The sequence below is a fragment of the Kogia breviceps genome, chromosome 20 (assembly GCF_026419965.1).
Source record: "Kogia breviceps isolate mKogBre1 chromosome 20, mKogBre1 haplotype 1, whole genome shotgun sequence".
NCBI lineage: Eukaryota > Metazoa > Chordata > Mammalia > Artiodactyla > Physeteridae > Kogia > Kogia breviceps.
This window is the reverse complement of record NC_081329.1, coordinates 13,229,048-13,253,631: the sequence shown is the minus strand read 5'-3', so window position 1 is coordinate 13,253,631 and position 24,584 is coordinate 13,229,048. Positions and strand designations below refer to the sequence as shown.

General features: G+C 38.3%; 1 protein-coding gene across 3 annotated transcripts in view; it reads left to right on the top strand.

The window, feature by feature from the left end:
• The window catches only part of FAT1 (FAT atypical cadherin 1), a 124,239-nt gene that overhangs the window by 56,329 nt on the left and 43,326 nt on the right, over positions 1-24,584 (top strand). For all 3 annotated transcript variants that reach the window (XM_059049524.2, XM_059049523.2, XM_067022297.1), the window contains exons 3-6: positions 1,913-2,227; positions 21,223-21,284; positions 23,030-23,359; positions 23,709-23,919. In XM_059049524.2, the coding sequence (XP_058905507.1) occupies positions 1,913-2,227; positions 21,223-21,284; positions 23,030-23,359; positions 23,709-23,919 (918 nt within the window). The remainder of the gene's footprint in view (positions 1-1,912; positions 2,228-21,222; positions 21,285-23,029; positions 23,360-23,708; positions 23,920-24,584) is intronic.

Here is a 24,584-nt window from a genome sequence, read left to right as displayed (position 1 = left end):
GAGACAGTTATAGTGCCTGACATATCATAAAGACTGACAGAATTTTTCCTAATTATTGTTGTTATTAAATGCCTAGAAATGCCTTTGAGAGGGACACAGTTTTTAAAAGTGGATAGCAGCATGAACTGTTGGAGGATTAGAACTCAAAAGAGGTGAATACAAGTACCATGTACCTGTCTTTAAATTTTCTAATAATACTTCACCTGCCAAATGAATTATGTTACATTTTAATGACATGGCAGAAACAAGAGAAGCATACGTACATTCATTTATTAATATGTAATCCTCTTAGAGAGAACTATTCCCTGGCGTCCTTTGTATCGGTTGATGGGAGTGAGACAAAGGAAAACTGGAAAAGATTATTTTCACTTGGTTACCAAGGGCACTCTTCTTTCAGACTAAAAACAAATAATTTTACTAATTTGGTGAACAGATTGAGTATGCATAGACTTATGTTTGGACCAGAGAAAAAGGAAAATGTGTTTGAGTTGTTTGCTGCATAGAGAGACCAGCTAGCTCCTTTTTTATTTAAGAGTTCTAAGGCTTTGTTCCATATTTCTAGGAGGAGATCCATTTTGAGGGTTTGCTAAGAAATAGTGAAGCAATAGTTATAATGCTTCTGAATAGCAATGCACATTCATTTTATGATAATCTATTTCACATTTTAATATTTAGGTTTGCTGTTTGTAAGTCGTAAACCTTTTGGGGAGTGTTAGATATAATTATCTAACATTCAAAATAAATGAGGGTTTTTTTGTTATTAACCTCAAATAAGCAAATATTTAAATTTACATAATGATCAAGAAATAAGAAATATAGATGTATATATTTAGTTGAGATAAATACTGTTTCATTTTTGAGCACAGATTAAATTGATATTTGTTATTTTTCCCATAGTATTTTGTGTTAAATGGGAAACTTTAGTGATTCTAAAGTTGTAGGATTTCCAGAGTTCAACCTGGATCATGTTGAACCCTAAAAATAGCGTTAATTCAGAATGATTATTGTACAAGAAAAGAAATCCAGTGATGTATTTTGGGAAAGCCAAAGGACAAGTTTACACCATTGAATAAAAAGGTGGGATTTGCCCAAGAGAAATGTATATTTCCACGGTTAATCATCCTGAGAATAGGTTAATCTTGAGATTAAGTAAGACTTTGCATGATTTCAGTGGCTGGGCCAAAACGTTACAGACATTCTAACTTTCTTTGTAATTTTATAATTCCATCTCTTACTAGTTGACTTAATGAGAAATGTGTCCTAGTTTGGATCCCATTTGAGGACGTTTCTGTATCAACTCCAGTTAATACATCCATTCATTTCTGTTCATTCATTTAATAAATAATTATTGGGCTTTGGGTAATGTGCTGGGTAAAGTGGCATTTAGAAGGATGTGGTCTCTGCTCCTGTGGAGCTTATAATGTGGTAGGAGAATTTATATTTTTAGCACCCTGGTTGTCTTGCCATTTGCTTAAGGTGATTAAAAGAAACTGACGGATTTCAGGACACAGGACACCATATTTGGCCATTCATTTCTTTGGGTTGTTTTGAGACTTAAATAAGATAATAGTTGTAAAGTGCCCCACATAGTGCCTGGCACCTAATACTAATAATGACAAATACTTTTATAACCAATATTACGTGCCAAGTGCTATATTCTAATCATTGTTTGTGTTAGTTCATTTCATCAACCTAGGAACGCACTACTCTTATTACTCCTTTTTATAGGAAAGGAAACCGAGGCACAGAGAGGTTAGACAATCTGCTTAAGATCGTACCACTGTAAGTGACACAGAAGCCTTCCGTAAGGCTTAGGGCATAAGAGTTGTCATTTAGGCTGATGCTTTCTTAGAGTGACAGTTGGCGGTGATGGTTGACAGGCCACTTCATGCTTCTTTTCTTCCTCCTCTAGGTGTTATAGAGACTTCAGGTCGACTGGACCGCGAGTCCACCTCCCATTACTGGCTAACAGTCTACGCATCTGATCAGGGCGTCGTGCCCCTTTCCTCCTTTGTCGAGGTCTATATAGAGGTGGAGGATGTGAACGACAACGCACCGCAGACTTCGGAGCCTGTTTATTATCCGGAAATAATGGAAAACTCTCCCAAGGATGTGTCTGTGGTCCAGATTGAGGCATTTGATCCAGATTCTAGCTCTGATGACAAGCTGACATACAAAATTACAAGCGGAAATCCACAAGGATTTTTTTCAATAAGTCCTAAGACAGGTATGTGTTAATATTACTATGTATGAAATATTCATGCTTATATGCTCTTGATATGGGGAAATTTAAGAATTAAATTTCTTTTTTTTTTTTTTTTTTTTTTTTGCGGTACCCGGGCCTCTCACTGCGGACGCGCAGGCTCAGCGGCCATGGCTCACGGGCCTAGCCGGTCCGCGGCATGTGGGATCTTCCCGGACCGGGGCACGAACCCGTGTCCCCTGCATCGGCAGGCGGACTCTCAACCACTGCGCCACCAGGGAAGCCCTAAATTTCTTAATTTGCCACTTTTATTTAGTTTTTGATAAATCGTTTCCCTTTTGAGTTACTCAAGACGAGCCTTTATTCCCTCATGAAAATTTTATCCCCAATTTCTTTTTCCTTTGAATTTGCTTTTATAAAACTATTTTGCTCATTAGTAGAGTTTCACTTGCAGGTTAAAAAGCAAATATTGTAGTTTCATTAATAGTTCCTAAATTAGTGATACATTTTAAACTTAACCGCAAATTCTACTGCTGCTAAATTTTCCAAACTCTACCTTTTATGAAAAATATCAAGAGTTTATTTCACAATTCACAGTAGTTTTTTTTTTTTAATGTTGTTTTGGAATTTTTCCATAGAGCAGTGCTATGTCTCTTTAGGCAGTAGAGGATCAGGATTAAGTAATTTTCAGATTGGGAGCAGTTGCCTTCTTGAACTCATACCTCAAGTTTCCCTTTTAACTGTTTTCTCCTCTGAATGTCTGACACCCTTTTTCTAAGCAGGTAACTCCATGACTCCAAAATCCTCCTCCAAAATCCTTATAAACTTCAAATATTTATTCTTTTACATTTGATAATGCATCACCTTTTTTCTGAAGTCTTGTTTCTCTTTTTTACTATTTCACACACAGGTTCAACATAGCTATTATTTGTGTAGTGAAAAGTTAGCTATCATTTGTACATGAAAACTTTACAAGTGGAGGGTTGCACTCTGATTTCTTGATCAGAGTTAAAACAAGAACCACCGCATGACACTGAGAGGACAATTTATTTGTAGGAACATAAAACTTCTCATGAAGTAGATCACTGGCCTTTGAACCCAGATTTTTTGGTGATTCAGTACTTTTTCATAGGATCTAGTTACGGATTCTAAAGTGGTAGATTTATAATTTACATGCCTCTATCTTGTCTTTGCTCATTATGTCTTATTCTGAGGGAGCTGGCCTGTTCAGTTACTAGGTTGTCTTTTTAATATGTCAAAGAAATAGTATACAAAAACCAAAATTAAGGAGGCATTCTCAGCTTCCTTGCCAGTTTTTTTTTTTGGGGGGTGGTGCAATTCTTATTTTATAATTTCCTTTGTTGAACTTAAAAGGAAGCAGTTCTTGAGGTGGAAGGAAGCTTGAGTTCAATATCTGTGTACCAAAATGCCTGTAGAAAGATAACCTGATAAGGGAACATGTGTGTATGTAATGTTAGTTTTGAAACCTCTTGTCACCATATTCCAAACTACCATATAGACTTTCTTGATTGCTACAAGTCAACAAGATTTATTTTGACTGTAGTAGGATTTACTTTTGCCTTGAGATAATTATGCCATTATAATTATATAAGTTAGAGCTACTGTGGGGAGCCTTGAAACTGTGGTCATCTCAGGCCTCTGAAATGATGACACTGCTGTTGTGTTATATCTTGTAGAAATGGGATTAGTGTGGCATTGCTACTCTCTTTACATCCCTCTATTCTGACAACTCTTAAAGATGTCTTGCCGAGAATTCTAAGCTCTTCCTTATCTTCAGGGAGTAGAAATCCCTTTCAGGAGTCCATAGCTAGCTCCCAGACCCCTGGGTGGGTAGTATATGCATCCTGCTGATAGGATAGCAGGGGGAAAGCCCTGAGACTACAGAGAGGTTTTGTTTTTCTGTGAGTTGAAGGCAGATAGTAGTGGAAAATAACCATAGTTAGCACTCAGGAATATTTGTTGTCAAGTATGTAACAAACTGTGTGTTTAATAGAGAAATTTGATCATTCCACAAGTCACCTAAAGTCTCTAAAGACTGAGAAATAACCATATTTTAGCATGGGCATTATAAAAGAATGTAGTAAATACAGCCTCAGTATTGGGGGCCAGACTGTGAAAGCTGGTGAAAGACAGTCTGGTGGAAGAAAGTTCCCGTGGTGGGCTGACTCCTCAGACCACCTGCAGACCCTAAATCATGTTACTTGATTATTAATGGCGGAGCGAGAAAATCACTGGGCTGGAAATCAAGAGATGTGGACAGTAGTGAGGCTTTACCTCTGGGATCCTGGAGAAAACTGGCTCCCAGGTCCTCCCATCTTGTGAGTAGTGCCGAGCCTTTCTGCAGGCCTGTTACGGCGAGTGCGCGCCTGCATGCCGAGTGCTCGGCCTCACTTCCAGGGAAGATGCCGCCGCCTCTCCCACGTGCAGGTGTTAGTTACGTGCGCTCTGTTAACTACATGAGGTAACCGAGGTCTCAGTACGTTGATAAATCTGTGCCTCTCCTTTGGATAAACAACTTTGACAAGGTGAAATGGCATCCGCCTGCTCCTTCGTGGTAAAGAGAAATTTAGGACCCTGCTGATTATCTCAACATCCAGCGGACTAGAGAAAGCCTGAATTCATTGCCATTCAAATTGTTTGTTTACACGTCAAGCGTTTATTGAGCCTCTGCTGTGTACCCAGCATGTTAAGAGACGCTCTGAGAGTATGTAGTCTACGTAAGTGAAATAGCAAAGAGAGACAGGTGGGTGTGAGATGTGTGCCCGGGCACTAGTCAGTGCCTCTGGAGGAAGTGCCGAACTGATGCTGACTCAGGTGGTGCTGTAGTTGGGAGGATGAGGCCCCTTGGAAAAGTTAGTGTGCTGATTCTGAAAGTCGTAAAGTGGACGGATGGACGAGAGGTAGGGGATGTTCTTCAAGTTGGGACAATTTGAAGGAGTGGTGAGGCCAAGAGATGGAGTTAGATGAGTGTGTGAGAGAATGGCTATGCTTGGTGGAAAAGCATAAATACCAGAAGAAGGGTTAAAGGATAATATTTATGCTATTTTTATAAATAATGACCTATTTTGGAGAGTCTGCATACAATCCCTTGGAATGTTTTGTGTAAACTTAAATCAGATGACCTCACTAAGTCCTTTTGGAGAGGAGGAAACATCCCTCCCGACCTTTCTCTCCTTTTGTCATAGTATGATGCATAATTTAGAAAACAGAACAGAAAACCTTGCTAGGACTGGGTTTGAAAATCTGAAGGGGGATTCTCAATGACAAGTTTGGATGAACATTTTTAAATGTATTTTGTGTTCTAGTCAAAGTTTTTGTGCCTGGAACTGCCTTTCTGTCTGCATCTCAGATGATTCCTCCTGGGTTGTTTCTAAGGGGTGGTGGGTGGCAGGGTATTTTCTTTTACGGAGGGTACAAGCAAAAGAGACTTGATTCATTTTCCTTGCCTGACACACACTTTTGTTGGCACTAGAAATTCTTTTAACATCTTTTGTTTGATTATGTTCAGTATCAGGGTAGATTTGCTTCTTTTAACAAAAATTGTGTGGTTGCTCGAGGTGGGAGAGAGACAAGAGCCTGGAGTGTTGGGCTGTCTGAGCCCTGACTGCCCAGCTCCTACAGACACATAGTCGCAGCTTCCTTTGCAGAGTGTCAAGGACAGAGAAGCAGGAGGGCCCCAAACAATGGGGACCAGTGTGCGCTCACAGGCTTCATTCTCCACGAGTAACCTCAGCAAAGTGTCTTTTTAGTCAGTGTTATCAATTTGAACTTTTGAGGCCTGATATGTAACTTAAAACTGGCATATAATTTTCAAGTGTTCACTTGGGGCTTGTACATGCTTTAGGAAAGACCACAGTTTTATTCCCTTATCTCTGTGTTGGTCTTTTCCAAGTTTTGGACACGAAGCAAGTATTGCTCTTTATTTTAAAAGTTTTATTGAAGTGTAATTGATATATAGTAAATTGCACAGTTAAAGCCTGCAGTTCAGTGAGTTTTCACATAGCTACCCGACACCGAGACGACCACCACAGTCAGGCAGTGAGCCCACCCGTTGCTTCCCAAGGTCTCGCCGCACCCCTCTGGGTCTCCTCCCCGCTACCGCTCTGCTCCTCCCAGACAGCCACTCGTCCGCTTTCGCTCACTGTATATTACTTTGCGCGCCCTATAGTTTTCTGCAAGTAGACTCACAGAGTGTATACTATTGTGGGTTTTTTTTTTTTTTGGTAAAGGTTCTTACACTCAGCATATTTACTTTGAGATTCATGCACGTAGTGAGTACCAGAGGCCATTGAAATAATTCATACCAGCCAATTCTAAACCTGCTTGTGCTGTGTCACCTTGTCCTTTCTGTGGAAACCACAGGAAAGGCTCTGGTGCATGCTTTCCCCTTGCTCCTTCCGTCTCCTGACCGACCCCAGTGCAGGCTCGTGTGGCCCTGTGCGGTGTGCGTGGCACGTCCTCTGCTCTCGGCTGTTGTGAATAATAAACTGTCTTTTCAGTGACAGTGCTCTCCTGATCTGGTGGCCTCACCATGCTTGAATAACAATAAAACCTACATTTTAAAACACTTTGAGGAAACTACTATTTGTCATTTCTTTTACTCATATACAAACAAGAATACATTATTTTTTTCTTGTCTTTTTACATGGGTAGTAGCATACTGTATACAGTGATAAACATCTTGGGTTTTTCCCTTAACAGTATTATTAGTATTAGAGGCTGTGCCTTAGAAAAATTACCACGTTATTATAAGAATATAGGTACATATCCATGTACCTTTCACCACCCATTTCATCGATCCACTGATTTTATACTGTCTAGTAAATTTTTTTTTTAATCTTCTCATTCATTGAGGTAGATCTTCCTGTGTGGGAACAAATACACTGAGAAATTTTTATGGGCAAAATAAATTCATCAGAAATGTGTATTAAGTAGAGGCATCCTTTTTGAAATATGAGTATGTTTGTGGATGTGATTTCCGTGTCTCTGCGTGAGCATCTTCAAAGGGTTTAGGCTCTTTTGACAACTGTTGAATCTGTTTCCATCTACTTGAAATTTTAAATGGTTTAAAAACTTTATTGAGGCTGTTTCAGCTTACTGTTTTCTTAGCTTTCCCTTTATCAATTCTGTAGAGTTAAAATTTCGTATATTTTGGAGGCTGATCTTTCAATCTCTTCTCATTATCGGATCTGGAGCGTGTTGCTCTGTTGGAATCTTGTAAGCCACACTGCTTCTCTCTCTTTGGGCAGATTTCCATGAGGCTGTCTCATGCCTGTCACCTTTGAGAGTTGAGCTTGAAGGAGATAGCCAAAGAGCAACCAGCAAACCTTGGCCTTCCCTCTTTTGCTACTCTTCTGTGCTATTTTCTGGTCTTTCTTTTACCACTCCTTCACTCTTGACCTCAACTTTTAGATCAGGTTGGAATAAAACTTTCTCTCGGAGCCAGAAGGGCAGTGACACGTGTAGCTTATTATGCACATTGCACTTTATGTATTAAAGCAACCTCACATACTTAATCTTTACAAGAAACCCTGTGAGACGAGTAGAGATTACAAATGCCAAGAGTCTGCTGTCTTCCCCGTTTTTCAAGTAATTATATGACTTCAGAGAGAGGTGAAGGCCACCGGAGGTCAGAGCCAGAAGGATGGGTTTCATAACTGCTACTTCTAGGTGCAGGATCCCACATTCACTTGATGTGCTTTTGGGTTTGTGATGTAAATGTGGTTTGGGATCCGGTTTTTCTTACCGTCTCTGTTTTTTGTGTTAAGGAATTTCTGAATTATATGATGGTTGCTTTTTAGGCTAATCTTATTTCTAGTGATATTTTCAGACCAAAAAGCACGAAGCTTCTAAATAACACAAAGTGTTTGAACTTAGTCTTATTAACCGTGTACTGCAAGGATCGTTAAACGTTTTCTGTGAAGGGCCAGGTACGAAATATTTTAGCCTTTGCAGGCCATACAGCCTCTGTCACAGCCACTCAGCTCTGTCACTGTAGAGCGAAAGCAGCCCTAGACAACATGGAAATGAATGAGTATGGTTGTGTGCCAATAAAATTTTATTTATGGACCTTGTAATTTGAATTTCATATTCTTTTCATGTGTCACAATATATTCTTTTTTTTTTTTCTGGTCATTTAAGAATATAAAAGCCGTTCTTAGCTTGTAAGCCGTACAAAATCAGGTTGGCAGCAGTTTTCTCACCCCTGATATAGTGATGTATTTACTAGTTGGGCTGGTTGAATTGTTGATTTATTTCTGAGGGGGTAGACTATTTAATATTCTTGAAGTAAAAATTAAATTTATTTCCCATTGCTCTAAGCAGTGAATACTTTAAAAAGATGAGAGCTGTGTTTTGCTTCTCCAGGTTATTAAAATTATTCTTTAAAGAATAGTAGTAGAGCATTCATTACCAAGGTTGAAATATCAGAAAAGATTTAGCAAGTTGATGATAGACTATTATTTAGATCTCTTCCACTTTGAGAAATAGCTATTTCTCATTAGAAGATAAAATAGTTCCAAGTTTTGAGATTTTCACACTTCTTTGTGCTGTTATATCCTGTTAAAAATATTTCAGAGCTTGAAATTGCAGCTCTCACAGTTGGTTATATGTATATTTATCAAATCGTTACCATTTTCTCCATTTTTTTCATCCCTGATTCTGGGTTGAGATGTTCATGCTCAAATTAAGTAAGTTACAGCTTTGTATGCTTTGTAAAGGATAACTTTATACAGTGGTCTGTTTTTCATTCATTTGTTTACATGTAGGATAGAGTAATGTAGGATTATTTTATGTTCAGTATAAGAAGTGTTCTTTAATTGCAGATAGAGTGATATATATGTGTGTGTGTGTGTATATATATATATATATATAAAATATATACATACATACAAACATATACATATATATATGTAGTAATCCCTAAAGCATGGGAAAGTCATAAGATGCTGTGATAGCTAATAGGTATACTGGGTAACCATCCATCTTCTAGTCCACTATCACATTACAACTGCTTTTTTCTCAATCAAAGTAAATGGCATTTTATTGTGGCTGGAACGGAGGCTGAACAAAGTGCAATAGGAAATAGCTATAGCTGCAAACAACTTCCAAGAGTTTCCGGTAACATTTGATAGCTACACAGGAAGGAAATGAAGGGCCAGTCGCTTTACAATGGCAGGAATTCATTTAAAAAAAAAAAAAAAAAAGTTTACTCATTTTTGTAGTCTTTTCCCAAATATATGCAAATATTAAGGAAGACTCTATAGATCTTTCTACCTGTTCCTCCTGCTTATTTTTTATTTTACTGTGAAGTATGTTGTCCTTAAAGTCTAAAAGAAGTCAAGTTTTATGCACTGCTTTTTCTGCACATGTTAAAATAAATGATACGCTTTTTCTCCAAAAATCTGTTAACCTTGAATCCTTAGGTTAAATTCTTTCAAGGGGTATTCTGTTTTTTTTTAATGTTGCTGAATATCATTTGCTAAAATTATTTTAAGTACCAGTATTTTAATATTTTGCATTTAAGTGCTTAAGTGAGATTAACCTTTTTTGTCAACATGGTGTTAACTTTATAAAATGGGTTGGGTTTCTTCCCCTTCCTATCTCTGCTATATCTGACATTTATAGGAATGTTGAAGGCAATTCCTGGTAAATTGCATTTGGCTTTTGATCTTATGTTTATGTTATGTTCCAGTGCCATCCATTTTCAATGAGAAACAGCTAGTTAAGATAGAATTAAAACCAGAAGAGAAGTCTGAAGATTTCAGGGTGCAGATTCTTACTCAGCCACTGCTTGTGTGACTTTAGACTGGTCATTTGATTCATTCTTTTAGGGTTTTCCATGGGACTCTGAAAGTTTAAACTAAATGAGTTCTGAGCACCCTTCCAGCCTTGACAGTGTATGAATAGAATTCCATTTTTGGCTCCAAGCCTAATCCTGCCGGCACCAGGACTGCGGTGACGAACAATAGCTGTTCAAATGGCGGCAGCTGCCCAGAGAACTCCAGACAGGCTGTGGTTAAATGCAGTCTTGGAACACCACCTAAATAAAGACAGCGCAGTACTGCAGAGGATCGCTGAGCTCATGGTCTAAAGCTCCAAGGGGATGGCTGTTGAGTGATAACTGCAGGAAAAATTTGAAGTTCGCTCTTGGCTTACAAAGGCAATCTGTATTTTTAGATGGGAGCGGGTGGGTAGCAGGGCCCACCTCCCTGCCTGTCTTTCCAGGTCTGCTCTGCCTTTTCAGTGCAGCGCTTGTCTTGCCTGTTCTGTGGATATTCAGTCCTGGCTCAGTTCCTGCAGGGTCAGGATAGAACCAAGCATGATACGGAGTATGTGATTACTGCTTAATATGTATTCTCCAGTTGACTGATTTTAAACATTAGCGAAGTTCATATGATTTCCGTTTCACCTGTTGGAAGAGGAGTCTTAGAAGTTTGAACAGGAAAACACTGTCCTTGGTCTACTTTCTGTCCCTCCTCCTCCTGTGGTATCCTCTATCTACCCAGTGTCCAGACCTCAGGACTTCAGCTGTGCTCTTTGTAAATTACAGTAAACAGGCTTGTTCTGAGAACATTTTCACTTTATTACAGCTGGTTGGGTACAAATCTGTAGAATAGAATGTCCCATGAAAAAGTATTTGTCATGTGCTACATGGAATTCTACAGTTAATGTCTCCTGCTTTCCTGTCTCACTGTCTTTTGCTTGCTTTAATACTTTATTTTTAAAATCAGAATAATTAACAGGTATTACTAATAATTACTAATATATTGCCTCCTTTATTTTCCATACATTTGATGAGTCTCTAGTTCTGTGATAGCTTCACCAACTCAAAGCAGGCTGTATTTCAATAGTGCATCATGGAAATTTTTTTAAAAATTATTCAGGAGTCTGAAGTTTAAAATACATGTCCCATAAATTTTTTTTTTTTTTTTTTTTTGCGGTATGCGGGCCTCTCACTGCTGTGGCCTCTCCCGTTGCGGAGCACAGGCTCCGGACGCGCAGGCCCAGCGGCCATGGCTCACGGGCTTAGTTGCTCCGCGGCATGTGGGATCCTCCCGGACCAGGGCACGAACCCGTGTCTCCTGCATCGGCAGGCGGATTCTCAACCACTGCGCCACCAGGGAAGCCCCATGTCCCATAAATTTTGAAAACATTTTTAACTTCTGACCTCTTATAGCTTCTATATTTATTTTATATAGTTTATGTTAATTTTTGATAGTAGGCATTTTGCTTCTTGGGGGTTTTTTTGGTTTGTTTGTTTTTTGTTTTCCAGTATGCAGGCCTCTCACTGTTGTGGCCTCTCCCGTTGTGGAGCACAGGCTCCGGACGCGCAGGCTCAGTGGCCATGGCTCACGGGCCCAGCCGCTCCGCGGCACGTGGGATCCTACTGGACCGGGGCATGAACCCGCGTCCCCTGCATCAGCAGGCGGACTCTCAACCACTGCTCCACCAGGGAAGCCCTTTTGGTTTGTTTATTGTTTGAAGCTTGTATAAGAGGAATGAGAGGTCATCATGGCTAAAATAGAAAGGATTGTTTTGGCCAATGTAGGGTGAACACAGGTAAATTATTCTGACTAAAGAGAATATTGAGTAAATTATTTCTTGAAAACTATTTTTTAAATTATTGTTATTGTACCCTGAGGCCCATGTTGCTTGTTGAATAAACTCTTAAAAGAACAGAGAGAAATTGTTTAGGTTTGTTCAGAATAGAAGGGTCTTTTCTATCTTGGTCATTAGTTGAAACAGCTTTCTAATTGTGACTTTGTATTTTATAGGCATTAAACTAGTATTTATACTTATTGTTCATCAGATTACTAAAAAATATTTTTTCTTTCTATTATGGAAGAGGAAAGAGTATGAGAGATAATATATTTAAAAATACAACTGGGGTACAATTTGTGGCATATTTTATGTATGATATAAAAATAAGATTAAGTTCATTTGTGGTTCTCAGCCAAAGATGTTCAAGAGGTCCTCCCAGAGCTGAGACAGCCTGTTTCTCCTTTCTTTTGAGGAAAAGCATATAATTAAATTGGATTATCTGGAGCATTTGGCACTTTCCCACCCCTAATTATCTTTGGGCAGACATTTTTTTAATCCTCTGCCTTTTAGTTTGTCTTATATATAGAATGATACCCTATATAAAGTCATAAGACATTTCAAATGAAGACAGTAATAAAACATAGAAAATAAGATGAGTGATTATCTTTAGATTATGGAATTATTTGCCATTCTTACCTAATTCTTCTTTTTTCAGTACTTTTGTTTGCTATTCAAATAAAAAGGTGTATTAATTTTCTAACGCTACTGTAACAAATTTCCACACATTGGGTGGCTTAAAAAAAAAGAAAAGAAATTTATTCTCTCACTGTTCTAGAGGCCATACGTTCAAAATCAAAGTGTCGGCAGAGCCACAGTCCCTTTAGAGTCTCTAATGAAGAATGCTTCTGGTGGCTCCTGGCATTTCTTGGCTTTTGGCAGCATTGCTCCAGTCTCTGCCCCCTCCTTCCCTACTTCTGGGTATTTCAAACCTCTCTCTGTGTTTTTCTCTTAAAAGGATACTTATTGATTTTAGGGCCCATCATAAATTTAGGATGATCTCATCTTGAGATCTTGAGAGGCTGTTTTTCCAAATAAGGTGCTAGTCACATGTATCAGGTTGGACGTATCTTTTGGGGAGAGGCCACCATTCAACATACTACAAAAGGCATTTCCGAAAAGAAGGGAAATATGCTGTTAAATGGAAACTGCCATTTAGATCTTTTTTTTTTTTTTATGTTGGAAAGGCTACATTTTGCTTACATTCTAGGAGGATTTAATGATTTGGGTCAGTAGTTGCAGATTTGTCAGGAAAATTCTGGGAGATGTTTTAGGCTTAATAAGTAACTTCAGAGCAGTTGGAATCTTCACGTGGACTCTCATGGCCATTTCTTTGAAGTAGCATTTCTGCAACGTTAATTATGGTTCTTAAGTACTGTTTCTCTCTCTTAAATCCCTAGTCTTGTTAACGTTTTTCTGTATCTCAAATGGTGTTTTTGAGAAATAGATAATATACTTTGTTCCAGAATATGGCCAGTAGTGATAATTACAGTGACTAAAAGCAATTCTGTGTTTAGGAAATTATTTTAATAAATTTAATTAATTGGGCATGGATTTTTTTTTTCCAATTTTTGTTAAGCTCTTGGCCCAAGGTGGTTGGCGTGGGATGGATTGCCACGTCACGTGGAAACCTCTGAAATTGTGTGAGCTGGGTCCTCACGGATGGAGGTCCTGGTGCAGTGGCTCTGATGTGGGGATGGGAATGTGGGTTTAGCCATCATTCTCCTGATTCTGGTGCTCACTTCTGGTTGTAAATGGCTGCAGCCACAGAGACTTCTGAACACTTTCTTTGGTAAGAATTCAACTCTAGTTCCAATTGTGCTGCTGACTCTGACCTTCAGGAATTAATTGAACATTCCTGGACCATATTTCCTTGTTTTTTTAAAATATTTATGTATGTATGTATGGCCGCGCTGGGTCTTCATTGCTGCACGTGAGCTTTCTCTAGTTGTGGCGAGAGGGGGCTACTCTTCGTTGTGGTGCGCGGGCTTCTCTTGTTGCAGAGCACGGTCTCTAGGCACGCGGGCTTCAGTAGGTGTGGTACGTGGGCTCAGTAGTTGTGGCTCGTGGGCTCTAGAGCGCAGGCTCAGTAGTTGTGGCACACGGGCTTAATTGCTTCATAGCACGTGGGATCTTCCCAGACCAATTGAACCCGTGTCCCCTGAGTTGGCTGGCGGATTCTTAACCACTGCGCCACCAAGGACGTCCCCCTTGGTTTTTAAAGTTCAGGATTTGGGCTAGAAGATTTTAAAAGACCTTCGGGCTCTAGCAAACTTAGTTTTTACAGTGAGAGGACACTTTAGAATGTATGGTACATGTCATTAAAATTTAGTTTCAAAAACATTTTAGAAAAAATTATAAAAGATATGCCACTGTAATATTTCTAAGAAGTTTTATTTTTTAATTTTTTTATATTCATGGCCAGATGTTTCAGAGTTTTTAAAAAATCATTTGAGACTTTCCAGCTTGAGATTAGTGTTCAACCAGTAAACATTTCTGTATCCTTTCACGCTGACCTTTAAAATATTTTAATGTTTAAATTTCTTTAAATAATATACTTGTTAATATAGAAGTGTATGACATAAAAAGTGAAGGTGCCCTCCTCTTTACCTTTCTTCTTTGGCCCACCTGTTCCCAGGAGTAACTACAGGTAATAATTTGGGGTTTAACCTTTCATGAAGGTGTGTATGCATATTATATACCATATATATATATATGTATGTATAGTCTTTGGGGGTTTTATAGTACTTGTCTAAAAGTTGCTTGAGCAGTACGTTTCACAGTGTCCTCACTAGGGTGTTACAGGTGTTTTATTGTAATGGTCTTTGGTGTTTCTGATTACTAAAGCACACTGGATGTCCTGGGGGCAAGCCCTGCTAAAGTAAGGCTTGAACGTAGAAAGATGGAAATGGAATTTCCAGATCACAGTAGTAACAACTACTGAAGAAATTATGCTATCCACACTGAAGACACATAAGACTTAAATACTCCCTTTACCACCAACTGTGCCACCATGGAAGTTCTTAGACTTAGTGAAGAACAGAATAGATTCAAATGTTTCAGAAAAATCAATGGAGAAAACAGTTGAAAATGCACCCGAAGTGCATGCTTACAGTCAAGACTTAGTCAGAATAGGGCTGTGATTAATAAAATATTGTGAAAACGATACAGAGGTACAAGGGCTGCTTCCTTAAGGAAATTGTATGCTTTTGAGAACAAGGGCCTTGTCTTGGCTTTTATATGTGTGTCTCAGAAGGACGTATTTGGGGAAGACATTCTATAAAATAAGTTGAATAGCATAGTATAGACTGAACAAGTGGGTGATTTTGAGCTAGTGAACTCTATGACATCATTATTGCTTATAAACATACATTTCATTAAGTTTTGGTTTTAGCAAGAGATCACCAAAAGCAAAAATATACATTGGTAAAATAATGATTCTTGAAAAGCCATTGTTAAACAAAGAGACTGTTGATTTTTAGGTGCTCAGATGAGTCTGTAAACTGATAACAGCAGACCAGGCTTCCTCATCACCTGCTGAGCCCAGCGAGGGGACTAGTAAGAGGGAGGGGGCTTTATTGGAGCAGTATCAGCATGTCGAAATTTTTGCTTTATTCATTGTTAGATGCTTACAAAATTTGGATTTGGACAACAAATATATTTGCTATTGAAATACTGCTTCAAATTTTAACCACAGAAGAAGATTCTGACTATTGTAGATGTTGAAGTTTGGGGTTTTGACATATATAATTTGAAATTGGAGACTCTCCAAAGGAGTAGAGATGATTTGTGACAATTTAAATTATTTAAATTAATTTAAAAATCAGCCTTTCAGACACACTAGCTACATTTCCAGTGCTCGGTGGCCACGTATGCTGGGGGCTACCATATCAGACAGTGCAAATTGTAGAACTTGTCCAACATCGCAGAAAGTTCTGTGGGATGGTGCTTCTCTGGCACATATGATGCTATAGTTCATGCATTACTATAAAATAAGCAAAAGGATAAAAGGGCCAAAGTAGTTGCAGGGGTTAGATGAAAATAATCAGAGTAATGGGAAATGTTAATTAGGTGAGCAGACTTTCGTTTTCTTCCTTGATCTTTCCCCTTCCTCTGCTTATTTTCAAGTAGAATAGTTGGAAAATGATTCAAGGTAAATTTCCTGATAAGCAAGGTGAACACATGACCATGCAGCTTTTTTTTTTTAGAGCCAGAACCTTTTCTTTCACAGTTTTGGTTCTTCAAAAACTGCAGATTGCAAGTTATTTTCTCTCTCAGTGCAGTTGGACCTTAATCCTACTCAGAAATACTTTTTTTTTTTTCTTCTCCAGCTGCCATCTAGTTTCATTCATAGTGCTGATGTTTCAAACCTTTTCTTCCAGAACCAAAGCCTTCCGTCCCTCCTTGGCTTCTCTCATTCTTAATGTGGCTTTCAGACTCTGGTGCTCTGTGTTTACTGAACTCCCATCTCACCCCTTTGCTCGATGACATTGAGTAAGCAACTTAATCTCTGAGCCTGTAAAAATATTAATTTATTTATTACGGTACAAATATTGCCATATATATACATATGGATTGAATGAGATAATACATTAAAATCTCATAGCACAATACCTGAGCATTTAGTAAGCCAAATAACAATTAGAGATGAGCTCATTTGATGCTTTATAGTTGACTTTTGCTTTAGAGCAAACCATCCCAAAACTCAGTGGCTTAAAGCAACCACCATAATTTAGTTGAAGATTCTGCTGGGCAGTTCTGGTCTTGGCCAGGCTTGGCTGCTCTGTCATATAGTGCTGGTCTCACTTGGCTGTTTGGCTTGAGGTTGGCTGGTCCTGGGTGACCCCACTCACATATTGGCTGGTGGGTTGGTTGTCTCTTGGAACAACAGAGATGACCAGACATCATCCAAACAAGTTCAAACTTCCTTGGAATCCAGAGCCCTCAGCAAGGACCTGTGCTTTTTTCTGTATATACCCTACATTCTCATCTACCTTACTGTTTCTTGAATGTAGTCTTTGCCTTCTGGACCTTGTTTCTTGAAAACAAGAGTCTGTCTTAATCATCTCTGCATTCTGAGTGGACGGCACAAAATAGTTGAATGAATACATAAATACAGTTTTGCCAATGTGGACTATTTCGTTATCTTCACCTACTAATCCTGTAAGTTCACCTTTATGTGCTGCCTACTTTGTGAAGTCCATTTGATCTCTTGAACTTTGGGAAGTTTGGAGGTGGTTTTTGGTATTGATTTATAAGAAATGTCGAATATTAAAATCTTACATTAAAACATTATAGTTAATCTAACATTCTGTCTTAAATGGAGTCTTCTCTAAGTGCTATAGTGGCATTGAAAAGCTGTAAATAGTTTTTTAATGATCATAAAAACAGGAAAGTTTGGGTTCTTAGTTCTACATACATTTATGGGACAAACTTGTAATTGTGAATTGGTGAGAAGAAGCCGTATTTGCTCACTCAGTCCACTTACATTTATAATGGTATTGGTCTACAGAAAGGATTGTTTTTTTAAGGGTAAGGAAGTTTTTTGTCTTCATTTCTATTTTTAATTTAACAGAGCTCAGGAGAAAAGAAAGATAAATCAAAGTTACAGGAGGCAGCACTTGCATATGCTTTTTTCTGCCTTTGCCCACTCTATTTTATTCTCTAACTTGCTTTTTTGGACCTATTAAATGACTAATGATTAACTATTGCCAGCTTTCTTTTTTCTTACACTTCATGTAAGTCACAGTTGAGAGTTTTTGGAGAGTTGAAATACCATAATGCAGTAAATTATGCACTGTGTTGTGATGGGGGGTGGGGAAGAACTCCCCAATCCTCTCATCTGGGCCTCAGGAAAACTAAATTCAATTCCTGGCTCGGACAGTGACTTACTGGTGAATTGGAACAAGTTAATTTCTCTTTGGCTCAGGTAGCTGAGTTTGATCACCTTAAAGGTTTCTCTCCATTTTTGAAATACTGTGCTGTTTCAATTAAGTATAGCTCCTTCTGGAACTTAGTAATAGACATTACAGGTGAGCGCCAGTGTTTAAAATGAAAGAAATGGATACACTAATTAGATATTCAGTACCTACAGAGTTAATAACATGTGTATAGAAAAGGTACACTTTGGATTCACTTTTGAAAATAGGTGTTTGTCAGGCAGGCAAGATGGAAGGATTAGCAGGATCGAGATGTGCAAACCTTACAGAGGTGAAAATGGGTGTGAAATGCATCATGAATTCTAGAGCTAAATCGGTGTGGCTGGAGCGTGGGGTACTTGGGTAGCATTTCCATGTGTTCCCCTCCCGGTGCAGTTGATTGTACCTCCAGAGTGCATCCACTGTTTTCCTAGCATGTGCCTGCTTCATGAGGACATTTTGTTTTCTCTTTGGGGTTCATTTTGTATGGAAATTCCACAGGAAGCACTTGTTTTCCCCTTCTCTTAGGGGCTGTACCACCTCACACCATCCCCATAGGACATACATGCACTGCCCCTCCCTGGTGATGGTGTCAGGGACCAGAAAACTGTGACATTTGTGATAGGATTCCTTTTGGTACAAGTGTGCGAATCTAGGAAGAAAGGTCTTTTTTTTTCAGTCTGAAATATATTTCATGTTCACGAGATCTTACCTGTAACTTAAATTGCAGTAGCCACATGAGGCTCGTGGCTACTGTATTGGTTAGTTCACATCTGGATCTTTATCTTCCCTGGTGGTTCTAGTCACTCATTACACACACCCTGTTAGCCTGCGGAATGGTCTCCTCCTCATAAAAGAAATTCCTTTCCCGGTCTGCTTCCTGCCTCCCTGGCTCTCACTTGATCTTCTCTTCCAAGCTTCTCTGAAGTACTTGGAGGAGAGACTTCCTCCTTAAATTTCTCTGCCTGTGGCCTCTGGGACACCTGCTTCTCTTCCAGCCTTTGCTTCTTAGGCTTCCTCATGGCTTTCTAAACACTCATGGCCCCTACTTTAATAAGATTGGCCCACCCTTCATTTTTTGGTAGGCCCACCATTCACCATTCTTCACACTCTCTTCTGTACTTGGGGTATAACTAAGTCTGTCTCTGCCTCTGGTGACTTCCCTGCACTTCACATCTGTGCCTCTAAATGTCTGTTGGACGTCACCATCACTTGGACCATCTATCACTGCTTGACACATCCATCTTACCTGTAAATATATGTTAAATGGTTTTCTGTTAGCCCCTATATAAGCTATAAATTTGTATCATTTCCAAGTTCATTGTAGTTTACGTGCCTCTTTTCCTCCAATGCATGTTTAAAATTCTGTTCTTTTATGGTTTTAAGAAATTCATGTGTTCACACATTTAAGTGTTTCTTTAGGGTAACAGGGATATAACAATATAACCAAGATATACAGGAAAGGCAGAGTCTCATGGACTTTGAAGGATACAAAAAAAGACTTTTAAAGGAGTGACTGCAGTGTGGTGGGGTGATGTTACGATAGAGCAAATGAAAGAGCTTGGGAGGCCCAGCAGCAGAACCCCAAGCTAGGCCTGTCCTGGGAGCCCCCAGAAGTGATGTTGAAGCTGAGAGGTGGAGGAGTGGGTGGGAGTAGCTGGGCACACACAGGAAAGTGGATAAAAAGGAACATTAGGATTCATTGCATTTGAATGGAGTTAATATTCCATTTGAGTTAAGAGAGAATTAATTTTAAGTATAGAGAGCATGCAAATAACTCCAAACCTAGGAGATGGTCAGGTTTGCTTTTTGTCTTTATAATGAATTGATAATACGGATGTAAGTCCATCCTTTTTAGCAGTCTGGTGTGCTATAAGGAAACTGTAAAGTGAGGAATTGTATTTGCTAACAGGTATTTATTTATTTGCTACAGACACTTATTTGCTTACAGATATCCCTGCAGTGAATGATTATGTTCTACAGAGCAGAACCCTATCTTGCTGTGAGCATGCCAAGCTGTGGCCTTTTATGCTGTTACCATTAGCAGCAAGTTTTTGATGGGTACATGAGGACAGTTAGATGGGACTAATCACAGCAATTTCCTGTCGTTCTTGAACTGCTTAAAACAACAGTCAGAAAGGGTGGTAAACTTTTGGCAGGAAAAAAAAAGGGATTAACTTTAAAAGGTTTTCCACTAATGAAAATCAAGCTTGTGCCACAGCAAGCCACATTTTCACACCATTAAGCATTGTGAAGCATTTTCCTTGAGCCTCTTAATCTATAAGTATGGTTTTGAAAAAACCCCAGATTCTAGCTTACAGTATAGTCTTCTGCTGTCCTTATTACCGAGAGAGTGTTGCTTCATTGAATTGTGGGGAAGATAATGTTAATGTAGATTCTTAGTGACAGTTTAAGAAAAGAAAAACTTTGAATTAAATGAAAACATAAGTCTTTCATGTCCAAATTTAGGGAAACATTTTGAATAGCCTTTAATTGGTAATTTTATGAAATTAGTTAGGCTAATAGAAAATCCATTAGAATGATAAAATCTGTTCTTAAATATGAGTTATTTGAGGTATTTCTCTGTGGAAAACCACAGAAAGCTGGGCAGGAGAAGGATTAGTCCTAGCGGTGATTTGCCACATAAACGCCTCAGAGCCACTCAGTTTGCACCTGTCCGTCATCAACACAGGTTGCAGATGTTATTTTAGTGGTTGGGGGAATTTTGTTTTTAATTTCTGTGAAGTACAAGAATATATTTCATCAGTTTTAATGGCCTTCTATGTTCCAACATATGTTGGCAGTTTAGCAGTTGTTGAAGCTCTAGAGAGAGATTTAAACTATAGCTATTCTAGTTTGATAGAAAAATCAAAGAAATAAAGAATATGGGGTTGCTTTGAGGATCATTTCTTCTTTGGGGGGGGGGAATTAAATGATTGTTATTTGAGCAGCATTACCTGGAAAATCACAATACTTTTTATAACAGTTCTTTATTTTTGAGGGTAGACGACCCAAAGGTGATAAATCATAGTCGGCATTATATTTTCCAGTGGTCTTTTTTAATACAGTTACATAAGTTTTTTCTGAAAATTCTTAATCATCTCTGCAGCAGTCACAGCAGATATGGATGAGGTTGAAATCTTGGATAACTTCATCCCACTTTTAAAAAATCTTTTCTGACAAAATGTATGTTGAAACTACTAAACAAATTTTTTAAATGTAACTAACTGATTTGAGTTTTTCCGCTTTCTTAATACTTCTGTCATTTATCTAATGTTTTTAAGAATCATTAAAATGAGAAAGTATAAACTGTGTTGTTTGTAAATAAAATAATTAACCGTACCTGGATTAATAATTTTTTCCTCTTCAGAATAAGTTAGGCATTTGCTCAAACTTCTACACTCAGTGTGTGGTTTCAATTACAGTATTTTGTAATTACCTTTATTTTGTGAGGATTCATGAACTGTTATCATTTTATAGGTCTCATCACAACTACATCAAGGAAACTAGACCGCGAGCAGCAAGATGAACACATATTAGAAGTAAGCATTTCTTTATTTTTAATAATTTAAAAAATATGGTAATCATAAATATGGGGAAGAGCAGTCTTACTCATATTATCTAGTAATTTGGAGCTGCTGCTATTTTGTTATATCACCTTATGGTCATTAATAAAAAGGAAAATAAAGACAATATTGTGAATGTAGTTGAGGTCTGCTTTACACCCCTGTCCATCCCCAGAAGATAAACAGATGCCAAAATGTCCAGAGCAGCAGGTTACAGACAGTGGCATCCCACTGCCGTCCCCTCACCCTGATTAGAACCGCACTACACACCTGTTTATTGTCTGCCTCACTCCGGACCCCTCTCTTCTCAATGAATATCGAAGGCTGGATGGGAGCAGGTATAAGATACTTAGGACTTTGAAGATGATACTAAGATATTGATGGGAAATAAGATTAGTTTACATATCGTGTATGTTTTTCTGTAGTCCTTTTGTGGTAATTTATTTGAGGGCCAGTGTTGGCATTGATTTGATTGTCTAAAGAAGAGAGTATTTTTAGTAACATGTTAAAAGCTGTGTCACCGGGCTGCTAGTTATGGAAGCCAAACTTAGGAACGATTTGATGAATGCTACAAAGCATAGTACTTGGTTGTATTTCTCTTTAATTTTTCTTTTTTCCTAAAGGTCACATGAAAACTGATCAAAAGGAAGTGTTTTGAGAGGTTAAAATTAAAATAGTAATTATAATTTTGTTTCATTTTGAGAGTTTGGGAAGGCAAATCATGTGCTTTATTTAAAGCAGCTACTTTACTTAAGTACTCTTGACAAGTACCATGAAGATACATTCATTCCCACTTTTATAAACAACAGAATTTGCACCTGCCAAGCTTCAAAAAGAACGTAGTTCCACAGAAAACTTCAGTCTACTTTAATGTTTTTAGCATTTCGTTAATTCACTTGGGATGACGTGGTGAGGGGAGTAGCTGCGGTGATCCCTTCTAATGTGCGCACTGGACTGGAAAGGCACGTGGGATCTGAGGGCGAAATGGCTTCTTACGCATTCAGAAGCGTTCACCAGCATAACCCTCAGGATCTCAGATCTTCATTCCTAAAATGAATACATGAATAATCTACTTAGAATAAAAGTCACTTTACATTTCTTTTACTGAAAATCTCATTTATGAAGTTGGTCTTAAATTTAAATGTTTATGTTCTCCCTACCAAACATGGAAAACTTCTGTACAAGAAAAGAGAGAGCCAGGCAAAATAAAATGATGATTGCTAGTATTAAAAGGCCTGCTACTTAGCATCTATTTTAATCGGATGATTTAACTTATTTTATTGACGAAGCTTAAAAATGACAGTTTTTAAATTCAGTATGTGAAGATTTTATTTTTAAGCATGTACAAGAGGACTCTAAATATTTAAAAGCAAAATCTTCATGTATCTCTTCCTTCACTTAAAAATACTGAGTTTTTGAGAGCTTAACGTTTACAGTTAGGGCGTGTGAGGAAGAGGGGTGACGGGTAAGGAGAGAGGGAGGGCTCAGAGCCGGTGCTTTCCTAGCCCCTGCCCCCCCCCAAGTCCCTTTGTGAAAATGGAGAGGTTGCCCTGCCCCTCACAGGGCTGTGGTCAGAGAGGAATCGTACGTGTCCATAGTGCTGTGTGAATTGCAGAGGTTTATAGAAAAGGTGATTGTCATTAGGAAGAAGACATTCACTTTTTATACAGTATATTTTAAAAACATTTCTTGATGTTATCTTTAAAAAAAAAAAAAAACAGGTTACAGTGACAGACAACGGTAGTCCCCCCAAGTCAACCATTGCAAGAGTAATTGTGAAGATCCTTGACGAAAATGACAACAAGCCTCAGTTCCTGCAGAAGTTCTACAAAATCAGACTCCCAGAGCGGGAAAAACCAGAACGAGAAAGAAACACCAAGCGTGAGCCTTTATATCGTGTTATAGCTACAGACAAAGATGAAGGTCCCAATGCAGAAATCTCCTATAGCATCGAAGAGGGAAATGAACATGGCAAATTTTTTATTGAGCCAAAAACTGGAGTGGTTTTGTCCAAGAAGTTTTCTGGAGCTGGAGAATATGATATTCTTTCAGTGAGTGAAGATCTAGTCTTTGAATTTCTTACATAATTTGACCGTTAATCTAGTCTTACGTATCTTCTCTCATAACTTTCTCTCTCTTCAGTAAAATGGCCTCAGTGCCGCACCTAACAATGGGAAGTGTGGGTTTGCTTGGCCCTTTCTTAGTTGTCATTCTGGTTATGTATGTTGAGTATGGCATAAAAAGGTTGCTCTTTTTATCAGGCATTAAACACATGGAATATACAGCACAGATATTAAATGTTTGAAATTGGTTCAGTTTCAGACCAAACCAATCAGTGCTTCAGTTATGGGATGCAGCTTGTCATTTGCTGTTTTTATCCCCTCTGCCCATATTTTATAGATTAAGGCAGTTGATAATGGTCGCCCCCAGAAGTCATCAACCACTCGACTCCATATTGAATGGATCTCCAAACCCAAACCGCCTCCGGAGCCAATTTCATTTGAAGAATCACTTTTTACCTTTACTGTAATGGAAAGCGATCCAGTTGCCCACATGATTGGAGTCATATCTGTGGAGCCGCCAGGCATACCTCTTTGGTTTGACATCATTGGTAAGCTTCACGACAGTTTTCTTCATCCTTGTATAGATCACATGGAGGGGAACCCGCCTCTGGTTTTCTGATTTGGGGGCACATCTCAGAATTTAAAATTGGGAGTAAGACCTGTAAGTGGAGAATTTGTTTTAAACGGCAGTATTTTGCTTGCAAAATTTTTCACTATATCCAACATATATTAAACTTGTTTAAAATAGGTGCTCTGTATGTACCTTACTAATATAAAAATAAGGTTTTTTAAAATGCGCCAAAGAGATACAGAGAAATCTGAATGTTTGGTCCAAAAGCACAGCTTCTTAATTTTTCCTTCTTGATACATAACATACAGCATATAACTATTTTTAGTGAATATGATTTGAATGTTTAAAATAACTGTGCCTACGTGATTGTCGCATGTCAGTATTTTATAGGGAATATGCTTAAAATTTTTAATTTATAAGTTATAAATGATAGTGTCAACTGTGGCTTTTTAAGTTTGATTTACCTCATTTTCAGTAGGAAGCAGGCTTCACTAGATTAAATCACCCTGTGATAAAAATTATATGCCTAAGCCAATTCTTTTTTTTCTGTCATTGAATTTAGCTAGACATAGAATGTAATACAACATACTTAAAACAATTTCACATTAGACTTTGGCGTCTTAGTTTTTTAATTCTTATTTC